The sequence below is a fragment of the Buteo buteo genome, chromosome 12 (assembly GCF_964188355.1).
Source record: "Buteo buteo chromosome 12, bButBut1.hap1.1, whole genome shotgun sequence".
NCBI classification, from domain to species: domain Eukaryota; kingdom Metazoa; phylum Chordata; class Aves; order Accipitriformes; family Accipitridae; genus Buteo; species Buteo buteo.
In genome coordinates, this window is record NC_134182.1 from 21,335,851 (window position 1) to 21,356,549 (window position 20,699).

At 36.6% G+C, this 20,699-nt stretch overlaps 1 protein-coding gene across 2 annotated transcripts in view; it reads right to left on the minus strand.

Moving 5' to 3' along the window:
* ZFAND3 (zinc finger AN1-type containing 3) overlaps positions 1-20,699 on the minus strand; it is a 150,405-nt gene that overhangs the window by 9,036 nt on the left and 120,670 nt on the right. For both annotated transcript variants that reach the window (XM_075042941.1, XM_075042942.1), the window contains one exon: positions 18,929-19,099. In XM_075042941.1, coding sequence (XP_074899042.1) covers positions 18,929-19,099 — 171 coding nt within the window. The remainder of the gene's footprint in view (positions 1-18,928; positions 19,100-20,699) is intronic.

Sequence of the window (20,699 nt, forward strand, 5' to 3'; positions counted from 1 at the left end):
GGGGGGTGAACAGGCATTTGACATAGGGACATGTCATGCCACAACATCTTGCTTTGTAGCTGAAAAGATGTAGCTTATTGTCTCTTTGTTTAAAGCTAGTCAATGTTACTCAGTTTTCCAGGGAGCATGTGATTCAGAAACACATGTAGAAATATGTCAATACTTTTTCCTACAGGTGAGGAGGGCACCCTCAGTAGCCACCTCTTTCTAGTCTACAAAGAAAACCAGCTTTTTTCTTATTTGTCCCTAATACTTTATAAGAGTAAAGAAATTGCCTCCAATTTCCTACCTCTAAAATGAATGTGACATAGCGATAAGTAGTATTAAGACGATACAGTAGGGAAGAGAGTCAGACAGTTACAGAGTTCATGTAGTCCACCATATATGAAACGACGTATGATACTGCCTGTGCTACAGTATTTTTCCTGCCTGATGCTGCAAAGAGCATCACTCTGCCTCTCACTGAATGCTTTACATTACTGCTGCTCCTTGAATGCTCAAAAGGTATTAAAACCACAAATGATATCTGAGAGATGGAAAAGGATAAAAATGAGTGAATGATTGAGAGAGTGTGTGTTTGTGCATATATATATACACATACACACATATATATAAAAAAAATGTGTGTAAAGTATTTCAAGCTCCTGGACTATAAAACATCAGTTGTAGGAGAGAACAACAGGCTATCTTTATGTTAGCGTGATTGTTAAGCAAACAGAAAGGGAAAAAGTATCACACATGGAATTATTTAAAAAAACAAAAAAAGTGAGGAAAAGTTGATTTATCTTTGTTCTTTGTTTCAATAGCACCAGCTATGAAAAGACATGTTTATTATCTGTGGTCAGCTTTAAAACCCAGTTCTAGGAACAAAGCAAAAAAGACAAGTTTTCTGTATTTGTATATGTGATTCAGAAATATGGATGGAAAGATGCAGATTGAATTGATATGTATCTCGCCCCTTGTGATCATTGCCTCCACTTCAATCTCAGTCTGGGTCATACCACACTCAAATGTGACAAACACCTTTCTTGAGGTACCAAAAATTCAAGGTCTGATTGTTAAAATGAAAACATCCTTGGGACTATAGTTCAAATAGTGAATAGGCATTTCACTCAGTTCTCCTACAGAAAGCAGGGACTGAAGGCTTCCCTTATTTCTTGAAATAAGACTTCAAATTATGGAACCAACGTCCACTGCAGGCACAAGAATACATAAATACCTGACTAGATGAGCTCAAAAATCAAGTTCATCATCTTATCTGTAATGGATTGTAAGAAGCAGATGCAAGAATCCCTGCAGATACGGATTGGGCTGATGTAATTTCAGTTCCTTGTAGGTAAAAACTAGTTTTAAATCCTGATGGCTTTACAGATCCTCTCCTCATGGTTAACAAGCATATGAAGAAATGCTATTTAATATTATCTAAAAGAGACCTTGAACATGTATATAATCTTCACCAAGACCCTTTTGACAATTCTATAAATCTAATAAGAAACTACATATACAACATGATTTATCACTTTTGAACATGACCTTTCAATTGCTACATCTCCTTACTTTCTACAAAGCCTCCTGCTTTTTGTAGACCAGTATAACTTCATGATGTTTCTTTGTACTTTGCCACACCCCTGATACAATCTAAACTGTGCTTTGCCATATCTTTATTGGTTTTTTGGACACCTTTTAGTTCTTTTTAGAGCACCTGTTTTCATGTAGGAAAATTTGTACTGTATGCATGAAACATTATTTATTTCTTCTGTTTGTCATGTATTTCCTTATGCATTCTTGAACAGAATTTCAACAACTGTCCACAAAGCATGGCAGGTGATTTTAGTTTTCCCAGATTATGGGAAAAATATTTCTAATTTCAGCAACTAAATGATCTAAACCTGTTATTCATGTATCTATTTAAATATGTATGGCTAATTAGAACTGATAATACCTAAAGAAATAATACCCAAGCACATTTTTAATGTTACTAAAATATTTTTGCATATATTGGCTGTTATTATGGAGGGGGTTTATTCTTGTTGCATTAGCAATGGTGATCTTCTGGAACCCTCATTTCCAGAAGAGACTTCTGATCTTTAGTCCCATTGCTCCAAATGCCTAAGTCACTTTAAAGATTGGAACTTGTATTTTTGTAGGTTTTATTTAAAAATTTAAAGGACTTGAATACTGTTATATAGTAGCTAGTTGAGTAACAGTAGTTCTGAACATTTTTTCATTAGTTCAGAGTAGATATATTCAATTAAGTTATTACTGCTATAATTACTCCTTGCCTCTTCACTGGTCTGGAAATCAGAGTGGACTTTCTGTGGTCTGTGTGTACACAAGTGCTTCATGTCATACCAAGACCATCAGTTTTTACAGCAGTTCCATTATGAACTTATGTGCACTGGGGCAGAAGGCCAATACGTGATCTGTAAAACCAATCCATATTTAGAGGTGAAACCTTTTCTCCTGAGAACTCTGCTTTTATGGTTATAAAGCAAGTTAGATAAATGAACTCTTGCGGTGTATTTACTGTTAAGTTCATTATGGGAAGATATCAAATACAGGTTGTCTCCCCTAAAGGATTTTACTGCAGAAATGCTTCTTTTAGCACACTATAACTAAAAGACAAAATAAATAACTTTCTGCTAGGGGAAAGAGCATTAGAAAAAGGAATCCATCTGCCAACTAAAGTTAGTTTACCCTAGTCATCAACCAAAAATATGCCAGACTTCCACTCCAAGCGTAGAAGATTTCAGTCTAGTAAATGTAATAATACACCTCACAGCATTGCAATTGTTTTCTGATGTTAGAAGTAAACTATGAATTACCTACTCCTCAAGCCTCTAATACAAACATCTTGGAAAAACATTATATAGTGCCTTAAAACCTTTGAGGTCCTCTAAACACCCCAGAAACTACTTCACAATATATCATCAAAAATTCACTTCCATTTCATCACCAGAGCATAAATGGCTAAAGCCATAAAGCAGTGTACCATCTCTGCCTTACTTGTACCCATACAGATGAGTCTTTTGTGTAGGACATAAAAAAAAAAAAAGAAAAAAGAAAATCATTCAAAGGAAGTCTAAGATTGCACACAAGCAACTGCGAAGTTGCTTTCATCATTCCTGAGGAATCTGCTGGGAAAAGGCAGTTGGAGAGGACAGAAAGCAAATCTTCCATATTCAAGACCAGAGAATACCACAGACCTACAGTTTGCAGTCATTTTTCATCATCACCCACACACAGCATTTTCCTCATTGTTACATTCAAGAGCACTGGCTAGACGGGAGTATGGAATGACAATAAGCAAATATTTCAACTAAAACCTACATTTAATTCTTAACTTTCTGTCTTCAAATTCTGAAAACAGTAAGCTGCTAAAATACCAATAAAATGCTATGTGAAGCATCAGAAACAATTAAACTAAATGGCATAATAATCCACAACACAAAAGCCAAATTGTCATTTTGGAGGGTCCCTGATTTTTGTAAAATTTCTTCTTTTCTCTTTGTTTACAGAAAGTGGTCAGACTTTCTGGAACACGGCACAAATGCCCAATAATTGGATTACTGCAAACTACCAATGTAGAAGTACAGCATGCTCTTCTGACTACTCTAGTAGATGTTCTTGGCCAGGCATGGAGTCCCAGACTCTTCTAATGTACTGCTGGAGAACACCACACTGTAACATAAAATATACAATAAATATAATGATCCCTGTTATGTGAATAGCATTGCAATAGAAAGGAAGCTTATTTTTTTTCCACCCGAGATTCTGGTCCTGATCTCATTGATGAGACATTCAGAAAGCTGCTAAAAGAAGACAGATTTGTTTGTAAGCATGTTTTGAAAGAAGTGGTGGAAGTGCCAAACAAGCTTATTAAATATTTATACAGCTTACACATTTTCAAAGTGTCTTAAAAACATTTAAGTGTCCCTGTTTGAAACATCTTGATGCATATTACCTAAAAAGTAGTTGCATGCTGCCACAATTACCCTGATATTCAGTATATTCATACTTCTGGTTTTTAAGAATCGAGAGCATATTTGGACTTTTCCATACAGTGAATGTGTCATAAGATTAATACAGCAGTTCCATCCACTGAAGAAAACTGAACTTTGCTTATGTAGAGGTACATTTTTGTGTTTCTAAAAGCCAAGCCGTTCAAATATCATTGCTGACATGAAAAGATGGAAGCCCTTCATTACCAAGTACCATCAATCCCCTTAATTGTTCAAGGTAGACATTTATGTTTTCACTGCATGCAGTAACTGCTCTGAAAGTTTAGCCTTCTGTACTACAGCGACCCCTTCTGATTCATTCAAAGAAGCTCCCATTGGTAGGTGAAAGAAAGTGAAGTCAATATTGCCATACAAAACCAGAGCTTCTGACACCTTAAAATCATCTTACCTGCCCACTAGTACTGCTATTTATCATTTTCATTCCCAAGTCAAAAGGCATAAGTTCAAAACTGTCAGAATTTGCAGCTTATGCCACTCCCAAATTTTATTTAATAAACAACTTGTGTTTGTATAGATCCCCTATAAGAAGCCTATTCAAAAGTAGTCTGAATAATGGCATAGACTTATTCCTGTGCAGAATTCTGTCCTGTGTGCTTTGGCTTCTTCATGTGCTTTACAAGGAATTTTACCTTTCTTGCTCATTTGAAATACTAATCAACAAAGGTTCAAACAGAACTTAAAAATACCTTTTAACCTTAAGAGATGAAGGTGCTGCAAAAATTCTCTACTAAAGGTGTATTATCTAACAAGGTACGTGTGAGTCTATATGCAGATTTCTGTGCAAGAACAGATTTTAACATAACTTTAAGAGGTGAACGTATCTACAGCATATCATACAACACCGCAAAACCAGGCAGATTAACCAGCAGAGAAGATTAGGTCATGCAGTGATACATGCTGCTGCAGCACTGTTCAGAATAATTGGACATCATTCACGAGAAGTGTCTAGTAATCCCCAAAACAATGTTTACACATCTCCCCCATCCCTTCTAACTGGAAAGATGACTTAATGTGTTGTAAATGATGCTAACAATAAAGCTATTTAAAAAAAGGGCAGGAGGGAAATATTTTTTTCTTTTTTCAAGACATGAAATAGGTAAGAAATGAATGTAAGAGTAGAACAAATAGCTACCAAGATACCAACCAAGACCCTAAAGGCTTGTACATCGAGTACACCTCAGAAAACACTTGCTCTCTGGATTTCAATATAATCCAGCTTGCTCCCCTAGTATTTTGGAGATTGTTCTTCTTAAAAAGAACATCCAGCAATGGAAGGGCATAAAAGTGTGCTATCATCCAGACTAGCAAAACTTCCAGAGCAGCTTATATGCATAGCTATTTTACAGTATTATAATATTCTAGTCTGATGGTACCTTGTATTATTCTTCTTCTAGACAGCTCCATTCTTTCATATACTCTAATTATCTCTTGTCTCTCTTGTGTGGGGAATGCTCTGCATTGGCATTGTCAGCTTTCATTACACAACTCAAGGAACATTCAGTTTTACTGACATTTTCCATAACACCAAACCAAACCAAACCCCAACAAGCTAATCAACAAGCTTTTGGAAGTAAGTGAGCTAAATTATTTTCCTGTTTCCCTTTACCAGTTTTGCAAGATGTCATGGACATTGATTAAGTGCTAAGTAGTTCAGAATAACTTGGTTAGGAATCTTGTCATTCCTTCACAAGGGGAAAGGGGTGTAAGCCACATTATGGTAAAGCTTTTTAACCAAATAGATGTATTTATTAAAACTCCACAAAATATAGCTTGAGGCAGTCATTTCTACCATTTCCGCTCCAAGAAGAGTGGATGGGGAATATTAACCTCTTAAGTGCTCACAGTTAGAAGTCTCTAAATATTATCTTAAAATTTGCCCTCTCAAGGCATTTCAATTCCATGTTTCTTCACAAACAGCACAGCTGCAAGATTCAAGAAACACACAGCAGCAAAAAGTGTACGTATCTTAACAACTTATTTTTCTAATCATTTGCTATGGTCACTGCAACTTGCCTTTCAATATTTTCTTCTTTATATAGATCATCTATACTTATGACTACCAAAATGATCAATAACTGAATCAGAAAGAGGAAAAGAAAAGAGGTGGTATAAGACACCTTAGAATGTTTCATTTAAACTGCCAATCTGTCCCTGGGACTGGACATGCACTTGGGACTTCCATCCTGCTTTTAAGTCAGTCATAATCTCAGGTTTCATGCTAGAAGCACACAGCTCTGTGACATCCGTGATGCTACATAAAAATTTATGTCTGGGACTCAGGATGCTTACAGGATGCTGCAGATTCATTTTGTATTTCTACTACTGTGTTTCTGCTTAGGAGAAAAGAAGGGAACAAAGATTTTTTTTTTTTTTTTCCTTTTCCTTTCTTGCTCTACTTTGCTATCTACCATGAAGAGGGTCAAGCAATATGTATGAGCATGCATTACAGAGAAAAAAGCTATTAGTGAAAAAAACTGTCCACAAAATGAATGGAAGATATTGTATGCAAAAGAAAGATGACACCATCTTAATCCTGTAGCAGCCACTGGACAGGTACGGTTAAAGATTCTGCAAGAATTCTTTAGACTGCAAGGCAAAGACTTCGTATTTCCAAGTTCAGTCACGTATAATCTGTGTTTCAAAGTGTCTTCTGTCTATGTTCTTGAAGATTGTAAGCCTGGAAAGCTGCTTTAAGGAGCACACAAGAGATGTGGTTTTGCACTGTGGAGACTCTGCAAACAAACTATGTTTTATCCCAATTTGTGCTAATTTCAAATTAACTTTCCTATTTATCTTACTACTTGTGCAGAAAGCTGTCAAACTATTTTTCCCTACATTAAATGTGACACAAATTTTGAACAGAGAATTTATATCACTTGAGGACAGAGCACGTGCTGATTTTTTAGGGTGTTTTTTCAATCAACAATTCTTAAGGAGGGTCTACGTAAGACACTATTCTACTCCTTGACTTTGAAACTAAGAATGACTCAGAAGAAATAGTTTCCTCCTGTTTCTTTGAAGGCAGTATTTGGAGTGGGAAAAATTAAGATATGGCACTCTGCTAGATTCAAGTCCTGCTTTTGCTCTAGTGGATACCAACTTCAAAGAAGCAGGGAGCATCTTCAGGAACAGAACTGAGGTTTTCAGGAAATTATTTCTGAATTTCAAAGAATCCGCAATGAATCAAAGTGATAAATACAACATACCTGCTTTGTAATAGTGAAATGCAATTAAAAAAAGTTTGCTGTGAGTCAGGTCTTACTAAATACTGCAGGTCTCGGTCAGGATCGGATCTCAGTTCTGCCATGTACCACAAAATAAGAGTGATTAAATCTTTTAGTTTGGATCAAATATTTTTTCTTACTCTACAGAACACATGCACATAAGAGTAACTACTTCTACATCATAACTTCTTCACCCCTCTACGGATTTATGAGTTGAGGCCAACATCTATCGGAGACAGTCTAACAGAGCAACTTAGGTACATGATTATTCCCACGGATACAGCATGCAATCAATACTTGCTTCTAAACTGCTTTATACCTCAGAAGTCACTGACCTACACATTTCATCTGTAGGCTCCCCTTCCAGCGTTACACACTGTCCTCAATTTTTGGTCTAAGTTGCAATCCACAGCAGTCAGGCACAAGCAGTAGTTGTAACACTACAAGTTGACTTACCAGCTAGCACAAATGGTGGGTTACCACTGTTGTGAAATGTCTATAGAACTGGGGTATGATCACACATGAAACACAAAGGCAAAAAAATGGTTGAAGTTTAATTTAACAAGAGAATTTGCAAATAAACCATTTTACTCCAAACAACTTGCAGCATCAACAGCAGTGCCAGATAGTGAACACCAATGTACAACTAACTTGAGGAAGAGGAAAAGCTAGGTTCAAAATTAAAAGTTTAGACTTTAGGTAAGTGAAGAGAGTTTGCTTTTTTGAATAATCATGTGATCTTGCAATGATACATTCAGGAGGAATTAATATCACCACTACGCTTGTAAAAGGAACATTCATGTTTGCAGGGCTGAAAACACACTGAAACAACACTGCACCTCCCGTATCATTCCTAGTTTCACAAGGTTATATCCTGTAGGATGTGACAGAATGAATCCAAAGAGGAGGATATGCAGTAAAAAAGCAGAATTATGCCAAAAAGGCATCCTAGTGTCCAAGAGCAGACACCTAATAAAGTGGAGGTAAAACATAATAATAGGTAACACTATTGCAAATGGTAGTACTCTTATAAAATTAGATTTTCCATAGGCTATACCAGAATATAAAGAAGTATTTGTTTCCTACCCAAAACATTTAGATTTGAGAGTAGTACGAAGTCTTAAAAAAAGTCTCCTGAGGAAGGGCAGGCAGATGACAGCTATCCTAGCATCAGTGCAGTGCCTTGTGCAAAGTGTTTGACATTTTCAAAAGAGCTAGATGAGTATTACTACTTCTAAAATTCTCTCTATACCCAGCCCACCTGAGCTAATACATTTCTCCCAGAAGTTGAGGATTTAATTAAAAGCCAAAGTGTATCCAGTAATTTAATTAAAACAGCAAGCAATATTGATTGATTCAATAATGTATGTGTATCATTTTGTTTAGCCCAATGAAAATGCAGGAAAGATAAGGCTACTAATAAAGAACTGGAATGAAAAATGAAAGGGTCTATACTAACGTACTGTATGTGTTGTATTAATTCTGTTCTCCTGGATCCTGCATGTATATTGACTTCAAATCATCACATGCTGAATATGATTCCAGGTTTGACTTTCAGTATATTTCCTGAATTATATTATTTATGCCTTGGGTTTAAATAGCTTTCTAGAGGTTGCACCATATTGATCCACAGTCTGACAACAGCTAGGCTTGCTGGCCAAATCACTGGAGAGAAGCAGCTCTATTTCTTTGAAACCTAAATCAAATTTATTTTATGTCTTTATCCCCTATTTTCACCTGTGTCCAGGGTCTCTTAGATTACACATGCTGCTCCACGGAAGTCTTCTATTCTATTCCTGTAGCCTCTTGCAATCTACGTCGAGTAATTCTTCTAACCAAAGGGAAATAGAGCTCCATTCAAGAAGCTCTATTTATACCATAAAGGAAAACAAATGCTTTGAGCGATGGACACTTCCACCCTTCCCCCTTTTTTTGGGTGTGAACAACACTCAATGTTATACAACATTCCCTGCTCCTGCCTGTTCCAAATACGGCAGAACCCCCTGTACACCACTTACGAATGCATCTGAACAATTTTCAGAAACTCAGAAGTATTTACTGTGAATGCCTCACTAGGTAAACATTTTCATTTCAATACATACAAAGATACAGTTAAATAAATGTATTACTTTGAAAAACCTACTGGAGAAAATACTATACCTTAGTGATTAGAATATCCATAAATACAGTTTTTCAGCTCTTGAAACTTTCCTCCAAGGCTAGAAATACTTAATATCAAAAGCCCCTGACACAGACTAGTAGTATTCTTTTTACTTTTGTGAAAACTGATGCACACTGATCTTTATGCCATTTCTTTAGAAGGCCCACAGCAACCTAGTGGAGAACTCTAGCAGAGAATCAGGTAGTCTCAAGACCCAGTACCTAGCTCTAACACTTTTTTATAACTTAGATATGGAATTTAACACCACAGGTAGTATTTTCCTTTAGGTAATATTTTATTTAGTTAGTTTGTAAGGGGAAAAAACCCTCTAGTTCCTGGAAAGAATCCCAACTTTTCAAGGCAAATTTTGACAATTCCTTTCAATATCCTTCTTCTGCTCTCAGCTCTGATGCAGCAATTGCTGTGATGTTTTCTCCCCACTTCTTCCTATGAAGAATTTAGATTTTCACCAACAAAATTCACTGGGCATCTTTCCTCCCTACCTAAGCCTTACTTTGTGGTCAGTTGAACTAGCTGGTAACGTTTCTTCAGGTTTTGTCAGATGATTATAGCATATTTTTGGGCCTTCTGTGTTTACTTCAAATATCAAGTACATTAGTAAAATCAGTACTTATGTGCGTAGCTATCTGTTAACACATGGACAAATATGTTTGATTCACTTTGAGGTGGACACTTTCTAGGCAGTATCTTTCCTTCTGAGAACAGACTGCTGCAGCCTGCTGCCAACCAACAGAAGCTTTCTAAGTGCACGGTCCTGATGAAGTTATAACGTGTGCCTGTGAGACTGTGGATAAATAAGAACATGGTAAAGAAAGAATTTTGATTAGAAAAGGTAGAGCACTTCAACCTTCAAAAATGTTTCCTTTAACATCGGGCAGGTAGGTGGCTATTATCTTCATTCTTCTGATAAGAAAAAAATGAATCAAAGACTGAGCAAATTACTTCCCTAAAGGTACTGAAAGAGATGGAATTAGAAATAAGGTAGCCTCAGCTAGAGTTTTCTGTTCAGGTTCACTTGGCCATGTATCTCTTGTGCATACAAGACAATTAAAAATGGCATAATCTTTTACTTTATGCATATGCTTCTTTCTTCTGTAACCACAGTACAGGTACATACGGAAGAAGAGACCTAATGTGGCACACCAACAAAATGCTTATTTTTGACTCATACTGTAGTTTCCATGCAAAAACCACCTGAAGGTTACATACTGAAGGACTTATCACATCAGTAGTGTCAAAATAAAACCTCGTTTTTTTTTTTTTGTTTTCAAAAGGAACATGCTATCTCATTTTATTTAAGAAGAACTCGAGGACTTAAGAGACCGACTGACCCATTTCAATTACATGTATTGATTGGGACTATAGAAAGGTAACTAACAGGCTCAGTATACGTTACTAAATCAAGAGAGTTGCCTGTTGCGTGATGGAAGAAATCAAAATCAGCACAAACTGTAAGAAACCCACATTAGTTGAACAAGCTGGGGGAATATACTAGAGCCTTTTCAAACTGTATTTCATTATTCCCAATTATAAGGAGACCATGAACTCCATTTACACCTTTAAAGCTGTGGACAGCTTCTCTAAAGCCTAGACATTAAAGTGTTTTTCTGGGTCCTATCCTTGGAACCCATGATACACCAATTAGTCAACTGCTTTTAACTGTGTAATTTCCAGTATTTTCAGAATATGTATTACTCAGAGACCAACATTAGTTAACAGTTCCTATTCCCTATAAATTACATTGCAGTCTTGGGATAACATCTTTGTAAAATAAAACAAAACAAAAACCCCCTATGAGTTTGATTTCAAACTTCAATAGTTTTTCTTTCTTTCTTTTTTTTTTTTTTTTTTTTTTTAATGCAGTAATGTAAGCTAAGATGGCATTACTGGAATGGCTGAGGCAAAAGTACTGTTCTGGGAGCAACTATCTTAGGAGAACAGTCAACAGAAGACATCTGAATATGGTACATCTTAAGGCCTAGCAGGAAGACTTGCCAGAATTATATTATGTTAACCAGTTACTAATAAGATTTATTTTTCCTTTAATGCTTCTTATTGAACTGGTTGACTCAATCTCCAGAAGCAGTGCACATATTTAATTTTAATCAGCGGAAGTACATGTTATACCAATACATAATCATGTTCTTAAGCCAATTTGGTTTGTACCAGATAAAACTTATCCATCTAGAAAGTGAATTTACCAGTGCCATTAGAAATTCTTCTCCACAGAAAAAGGTTCCACGGAAATGGAACCATGATTTAATATTTTACCCTGTTTTAAGAGAAACCTTAGTTTCAATACATGTTGGAATACTTTTGTACAAAGATGAGAAAGTTGTCAGAGCTTTTTTTTGCTTATTTATTCAAGTTTATTTCTTTCTTCCTGTCCTTTTGAAGATAATTTCTAAATTAACTGAGTAAATCAAATCATTCCAAATTTATTCTTGCACAATCCAAACAAGTGCCTCATCTCCTGTGTTTATGAACGAGCAGCTCTGTTATACAAGTTAAGAATCTGCAGCTGTTTTTTTCCACCTGTTTTATTATTGAATCACAGTGAGACTTGCTGCCACAGTTATCTGTAAAAAAGGTACAGTCTCCTCTGTGTGGACACATTTCATTTCTGATGGCTATCAGAAATGCTCAGTGCTTGATATGAGTCTGTTCTTTTCTTCCTCTTACCCGTCTAATTAGCAGATGACCAAAACAGAAATAAAGCAACAGACACTTTTAAATAATCCCAAGAAAAAAATTCCACCAGGTTATTACAGATTTATATAGAACTAAATTAAAAACAGGGATGTGGAAAAATAAGCATAGCAACATACCAGAACTCTCTTTTTTGTACTTATTAACTATGCTTATGTATTTGTGTGTGTATATATATATATTCATGCATATATGTATATAATATGAGACAAGTTTCTGAAACTGTTTAGAAGGCAAGTTTGCCAAATATTTTTTAAAAGTTTTGTTCCTGTCCCTGCCAAGATTACAGTTATTTTACAACTTGTTTATAATGCTTTCTCATGATGGTTGGACATCCTTTAATCTGCATTTACTCATCAATGTTTTAAAGTCCTTTCCATTGTTAACATTTATATGTGTGTGTATATATATGAATAATATGGCAAGCACCGAATTATCTTTAGAATGCACCAGACTTAAGTCAGGAGTTGGTTTAGGATGTAGGATATTTTGTAAGAGATATAATGCCAGTTTGTTTTTAATATGGTTCTAGTGCAAGATAAACGTGTACCCCATGGGTTTATTCCCTCATCACCTTAAGGTCAGCTTTCCTTTGAGCTACTTTTTTCTTCAAATGCCTTCTCAAATTTGTAATTTTTTTCCCCATGAATAACTTCCCTCATGATCACTGTCCACATACAAAGGAAGGTGGTGCACTGATACCTATGTAGAAATTAATCTGAAGACTTCACATGCATTTTTTGGACAAATGTTTTTTGATGAGCTGTCTTAACCAAGTTTTTTCTCTTATTTTAATAATCAGAGTACCTCTGCTTCTGTCAGTGATTCCTTTCATCTACTTAATAGGCATTTATAATTGCCTGTTCCATTGCCCCTATTTTTTCTGTTTGTTTTCAATGTAGTTAAACATTCACTTACATGTTTTTTCCCCTCTAGGCAAGTAATATTAAGATTACTGAAATACTTAGTTTGTTGCTTTCCTCTGTATTTTATACTCTTTCACAGTTCAGCTTCTACTTTATCTTTCTTTCATTTTCCTATATGAATGAATTTGTCATCCGAGCCAACTGTGCTATGCAACTTGTACATCTTGTACTACTATGGCCTCTTTTCTTAATTTTCTGTTCTTCCTGACCCCTCCTCTAATCTAAGCAAAGAATGCATAATCTTAAGTGTTTTTATGCATTAAACTTACCAGAAACAAGCTACAAAGTTGTCAGGTACAAATTGAATTATCAACTATTCAGACATGTTGATTTTCCATGTTGCTAAACTGTAGCAAGCAGCTTGCTGTGAAACTTGTTAGAACTAGAAACCATTTTATCAAGACAATCTTACCCATTTTGATCACATCTTGATGAGGCAAGGCTAACCAGCAAAGCTATCATTTCCTGACTCAAAGTCGTAATGCCATAGAGGCCACTTGTGAATGTGCATCTCTTCAAATCAAGAAACAGACAAACACCAATCCTTGCCAACTTTCCACAAATAAAAATTGCAAAACAATGCATTTTGCCTTCACCCATGCCTGAAGTTAGTAGTCACTGAAGTCTCCATCAAGAGCAGCACTGAATATGTAATCATTCAAGTCTGTCCACGTTCTGGGAAATTATAACTTGTTACAACACAATCTAGACCAGTAAAACCCCAAGAAAATCTTTTCTGTCCACACAGGCAAGAAATACTGCTAACAACTGTTTGATCAGATTGCACCACAACTGAGCAGTTATTTTTTAATACAGTCTGATCAAACTAGAAGGTTTCAGCATCTTCCCATCCTGTTCAGCACCTACCCTGGCCAAAGAACACAAAAAATTTGAGATTCCTATCTGAGAACTACACAACCAAATCAGCAACATCTCTCTAAGGCACTGCAGCTGGAATCTAAAGACAAGCTTACTTTCCAGGGCTCATTGTCTTGGCCACCCTATTAACTCCCCAGAGTTCTGGATAGGTGGAGCCTGAGCTGCAGACATGTCCTGGGATGATCCTGGCTAGGATGTGGCCTACAAATAGCAAACCATTCTACACAAAAGCGGCTGAAGAGCTGGTACGCTGTACTAATTCTTCCTTAATTGCTGACTAGGACTGGATCTAACATGACAGAGGTGAAAGTCCTTTACTGATCATCTAGAATATCCTCGTACGTCTTGTACAATTCCAACAATACTAAAGACCACCGCAGACTTCTGTGTGTTGGCTTTATCCAGCAAGTGACACCAGAACTACTTTTTGCCGTAAAATTCTAAGACTCTGCCATAAAATTAAGCTAAGCTTTCTGTGCAAATAATTTCTATGGCTTAGAAGTTTACAGCTCAGTATCTTTTAAAAACATACACAACTCTATTTAGTAGCGATGTATCTCTAGTCAAGTAATTAAGACAAGACCCATATATTTGTAATGTAATTTACAAATAATCAAACTGCCTTTTTCCAAAATACATTTCCAGAACTCTGTGTTATATAGCTACTTTCACTCACAAATTTGCTGCCCCCAGTTTTAAAGCAAGTTTGTGATAACCACTTGCTTATCACATCACTGAACTGACAACTTAATTTTCAGATCAAGGATCATTGGCGATTGATTTTAGACTGCTTACACTTCCAGCAGAAATGCTACAATAGAATGTAACTTGAAGAAAACGATTCCTGTAATTCCTGATGATTTAACTGCTTACTAAACCTAATATTAAATAAATACATTATTTCAATACAATCGTTATTCATCATAAGACTCTAAACTATTAAAGGCCCACCCAAATCTAGAGAACATTGCTGTCTGGAAAACATGCCTAGTGTAACTGTCATCTAGAAATGTTTCACAGGAAGCTGGTTTTGTTCTAGTAGTGTTGATTTAAAGGTTATCCAGTCAGAGAGGCACAAAATGAGAATGCATTTTAAAACTTCTTTTTCTCACTGAAGCTTGCGAAGCGCATCAGCAATTAACAATTCCTATCACTTCCCCCAGTTCGCTCTGTGAAAAGGCTCAGAACTCGTCTAACAAATTGCTCTTTTGAAGATCAAAGGGAAGCCGAATTTGTCTGTGTGTGCTCCAGATGAGTTTGTAATTTACTGGAACTTTCAGAGGAGGCTTGGCAGCACGCTCGTTTGACAGCCCCAGGGTACAGGATTCAGGGGAGCTCTGTGACTCTTCCCTTCTGAGTTCCTTCCTTGCCTTTAATTGGCACCTCATTAGAAATTAATGAAAATGACATCCTCTGTTCTTCCTGCTCCAGGCACAGAACACTACAAAAAGGCCCATCACAATTCATAACACATTCAATTTATATAGCAATGGCTCTTAAGCATTATTTATGAGATGCGAATTTCTTGTCAGCAGTTAATAACTTGTACAGAGCGGAAACAGAATGAAAAAAGATCTTGAGAGTATGTGTGTATCTTCCTACAGCTGAAAAATGTTGTGTTTGAATTTGAAGAACCCTTACTGGAACTCCCTTCTCAGTAGTGAATTGTTTTTCTTCAGGGCAAAGCCCTGCAGCACCGTCAAATCCATCTAAAATTCCTTGTAGTGTCAAGGGAATGAGCTCAGCAGCATCACCTTTCTCTGGGTAGGTCTTAGAGGAGACAGTAGAGCCAATGCAGCAGTTTCCCAAAGATCTCAGAATTTGGTGAGCCTTACTTAGGTGTAAAGCAGCAGCCCACTTTCTCTGTCCCTTTTTAAAAAAGTTGTGTCCCATTGGACAAGTCCCAGTTACGCTGGATTAATATCTGCAGGTATGTCTATATTAAAACATTGTCCAGTATGTATAGATTTTTCTTTCCACTATGTCTCACTAAAAATCTCGCCGGAAGAGTCGCCAGGACACATCAGCAAAAGAGGAGATGATTTCCAATACTTTTAACATTAATACAAGATGATGTGTAACAGCAAACAGTAAAATTGCTGTTCTGTGGAGTCTTAAAGAGTTAATTTGGATTTTAACAGCAGCGTTAAACACAGCTTTAGAACAACGTAGTATTTATGTGGCTAATCCTTTTTCCTTGCATCCATGCAAACATATGCATTTGTCCTTCTAAAGATCCTGTCTGCCTTTTTATTGATTCTGACCATCAGAATTTCTTTAATGTGTAAAGTTGAGTTTTTCCCCACATTTTTTTCCTTTGCTTCAGTTAAGGATTAAGATGCCAATGAGTTTAATAGCAGTGGTCCAAAGTCCAGATTAAACAATGTTCTACCTTGACCATTACTTTTAAAGAATATACATGCTTACTTTACACCAGTTGATTATATTTCCAACACTTCCAGTTAAACATGCATCATTACCTGTGCTTCACATTATGACAAAAAGGATAACCTGATCACATATGGATTTAGAAAACACTTTAAATGAATGAGATTTTTAACATATTCACTCTGTTCCATTTCCCATCACTCACTCCCCAGGGTTTTTTATCTGGCTTGTCATTCATGACCTAAAGCAACCTAATTTTACAGACAGTAGAGCAAAGTTAGTGAGAATGGTTTCTACGGCAGCTTCTTTGAAAGTGACAAAAGCTACATGCTGATGAGTATTGGTAAAGCAGTTCAGGTGATGTGAAGCTGAGATGATCCATGTTGCTCAGTGGTAGGATTTTGTTTGCTTCTTATTAATATTACTATCAAAAGTAAGTAGTGCAGGCTATGCTTACTTTCACATAATGACAGCATTTCATTATAGATAACACATGTACTGAATACAGTATTAATGAAGTATTATAGCTGCACAGATAAACCAAAGATCTCCAGTCTTTTCAGCCGTGTTGTAAACATGGAAGTAGACTCCTGCCTCCCACTCCTCTCATTAAATGTGTGGAATAGAAAAGTTTACTATACATCCTTTAAACTACACAGGATGTAATATGTAACGTAGGAATGCAAATTTTCATTTCCTCACTTATTGCTGAGGAACTCAGAATTTTTTGTTTCATATTCACGTTTTTATTAACACATTTTATGAAGTTTAACAGAAGTATTTCCATAAAGCCGGATATATCCAGTAGAAACAATTTAAAGAATAATTCATGTAACGCTTATATTGCGACAATGTTGAATTATGGAACTACGTCAACAAAACTTGAGAGGAACCAACTAGATATATTTGTCATCCAGTTTAAGGAAAAAAAAGAGGGCATGTCTTATTTTATAATTTTAAAACCTTACTAATCAACAGAAGGACTTTTAAGAAGTTGCTTTTGAGTTCATTGCCCTTACACAGCTCCAATTTTGTAGAATGCAGGGAAGATTAATGATATCACATAATCACTAAGTCATCTTTTCTCCAATTCTCCCTCAACTTGTAAAACTCTCATCTTCCCAATATTAGGGAAGATTCTTCTATTTCAGTCAGGTACCTGTGAGAAGCCTCAGTCATTTGATATGTGACAGCAGCAGACCAAGAGCAGGAACTCCTGCCTCTACTGTGCTGAGCAGAAAGAGCCATAACAAACTGTGTCATTGATAGCGCTGCATTTGTTCAGTTTGATATAAATCTTACTGAAAGTATCCAGACACATGATTTCTATAACAAGAATTTCAACATTACAGCTTTTGACTTCATGTTTGGTGGCTTCACGGATAAGGTATGTTAGCTCTATGGCAGTGCTCCAATATCTGAAACAAAGCCTGTCTCATGTCCAAAAGAGCACAACACAACAGTGATCTCTAAAGGCTGAAGACAGATAGACGCTGAAGAAAGGAACAAAGGGTTAACATGGAATCTTTGTGCCTTTCTATTGCCTCTCTTCACTTGATATTTGGTATTCAATATACAATTCATTAACTGGGCCTTTGTAACTAGCTTAGCCAATCCTTTCTCTCCCCACTGCTGCTCAGAAGGATATGCCTTCATCCAGGAAACATTTTAATACAATATTCTACATTTCACAGGTGCAATATGAATTGCACCTATTGTCTATGCAAATCCTTTGGAAATTATCCCCCTGCTGAGACACAATGAAGTAACTAAACAAACTTCTCCAAATGTATCAATACAAGCATGGTCAGAGAGCACAAGTGTAAGCTTTCAATATATGGTTATATGAAAAAATAATCAGCAGGTAAAACTACCATGTTCATTATCACTGGGTCTGACGAGCACATTTAAACCAGTTATGAACACCACTGTGCCATGAAGGAGAGAGCATCTCCTCTGGAATCTAGTCACATGAGTTATTATTTCAGAAAGATTATTTGCATGTAATATGAAACCCCAAATTAGCTGTCTGCATGAGATTATCATCCTCAATTCAATTAGCTGAACAGTGTCATCAAATTCAGAAAAGCCAGGTTGGATGATTTTAAGTGTATGGTGAACAACAAGTTTTAACCCCCAACAGCTAACTGTGAGAATGAAAACATTTTCAGTTAGAGGTTTTTTTGGTTTCAACTTTTTAATAATAATGGAATTATAAAATGCATAACGTAGATGCTGACCTATGTTCCTTTAAGCTCTGTAAAAAACTTGTCATCTTTGCATATTTACTGATGTTCTTTGTGTTTCTTCTCCTGTCAAGTGGGTATGATGCTATCCTGCCTTACAGGGACTTCGGAAGCTAAATCCATTAACATTTGAGATCTCTTGAGACAAGGCAGTACATCAAGGCCGAAGTTTTAAAGGGGAAATTAGACAGGAACTAATTATAACTTTTTGCTACCAGTCAAAGCTATAGCTTCTGTTTAAAGTATCTTTGAAAGATTAAAAAATGCAAGTGTTCTCTGTATTTCCACCTGTGTTACGGATCTGAGCACAGCTGCATTGGAAAGCCAGACACTACTGACAAACAGTACTCACCACAGCGACATGATCCCAGTTCCTGCTGTACTAGCTCCAATTTTGTTTGGCACTGGAAGCATCGGCGTCTACTCTTCTGTTTGGATCGACTGGTTTCTTCAGGCCTGTCGTTACTGCCATCCAGTAGCCGTGGCCGCTTCACAGGAGAAGCCTCACTCTCCGACTGTGAATCTGTTGTATTCACAACAAGTATTTTAGGAAAAATATTAGAACTTCGTTGCTGAGGCATCCCTTTGGGCAGATTGAAGGTATATTGCTTTCAGGTGGGGTCACTACCAAGCAGCATGATACTTCCCGTTCTATTGCATACACACATTTTCTTAACAATCAAAATGAGCACCAAGTAAAGGACAAATTATCTTTGTTACCTAGAAGAACCCCTCCTGCTGGCAATACTGAATATAAAATGAACTGATTAGCTTCCTTCCAGCCATGGCTGGGTCATATAGATATACATGTAGAGTACACACCATCCTAAACAATTGCAGGCTTCATCTGTCATCTCATTTAGTTTCTTCTGTGCACCTTCTTCATTCTCCCTGCACAAACTAACTGAAGTAGGCTGCTGACGAAAAACAACTGAATGCACGTTCAAGCTGTTTCCTCCCTGGGCAGGGGGGAGACTTTTAAGGCACAGCATGTAAATTTATCTCTTATGACTGAAGGCGGTACATGAAAGCACCATACCAAGCTTCCCTCTCTTTCTACATGGATAACAATTTAAATCTAAATTAGTATACACCAACAATACAAACCCAAACAGAATAAGCCTAACCTGTACATGCATGCTATAAATTCAAAGTGCTCAGCCATTTTTAAAGAATTTAGTCAGAATACTATTTGCATTAATAACTTTATAAATTTCAGCTTCAAAGAAAATAGTGTGTGGAAAGCCTTAAGAAGTTAAAGTTCAGGACAGTGTTACTTCAGGTAGTGTAGTGCCTTTTTGTTTTGTTTTTTTTTTTACAATGGAGTGTATACTGACCAGGACTTTGGAGTAGCACATGAAATGCACATTACTGACTGGAACATGGGATGCCCAAGCCTTATTTTTGTGGCATGTCAGAGGTAGTGGATTTCAGCAGATCTGCCACTCTGCAATCTGAGTCAGGTCAGGCTGGAAAAGACATTTTCCCTTCCCAGACCTGTGCATAGTGGAATCAGTTCTGTATTTTTTTTTAATAGAAGCTGCAAATAAATTTAATCCAAACTGTACTAAAAATTAAATTGCCTGTAATAGTGTTGCAAGGAAACTAACTGCTGAAAGCCATTACTGCAGTCAGTCAGCATTCTAGCGCAAGATGGTGATCAAGACAAAAACAAAGCATTAGTTCAGTTAAATCCATTTTGAAGGGACATTAATCCAAAAAAATGACAAGAGGACTATATCCTTTTGGCAGGATGATAGCCTATTGAACATGGTTTTACCTTTATTTTAAGTTTCCATTGCATGGTGTCCTGTGCTTATGGAAAACATGTCTACTTTGTGTTAACTGTCCTGGATTAGCCAGGAAAAGATAACTGCCTGCCATGGCTAAAACATTGTCCATACCCTTGTTATTTCAATATCTTATCTGATCCACTGCTTATCAACATCATGACCTTCCTTGAGCAAATATCTAATGAAGTCAGACTATGAATACCTGTTAGCCTTTCCCGACAGGTATGCTTTATTAACTTTCCCTGGTTCCTCACATGCTGTATAAACTAACACCCTCTTCTTACCCATGCTTCAGGCCTTGTCTCAGTGTTCTCCCTTTGTTGGACTCCA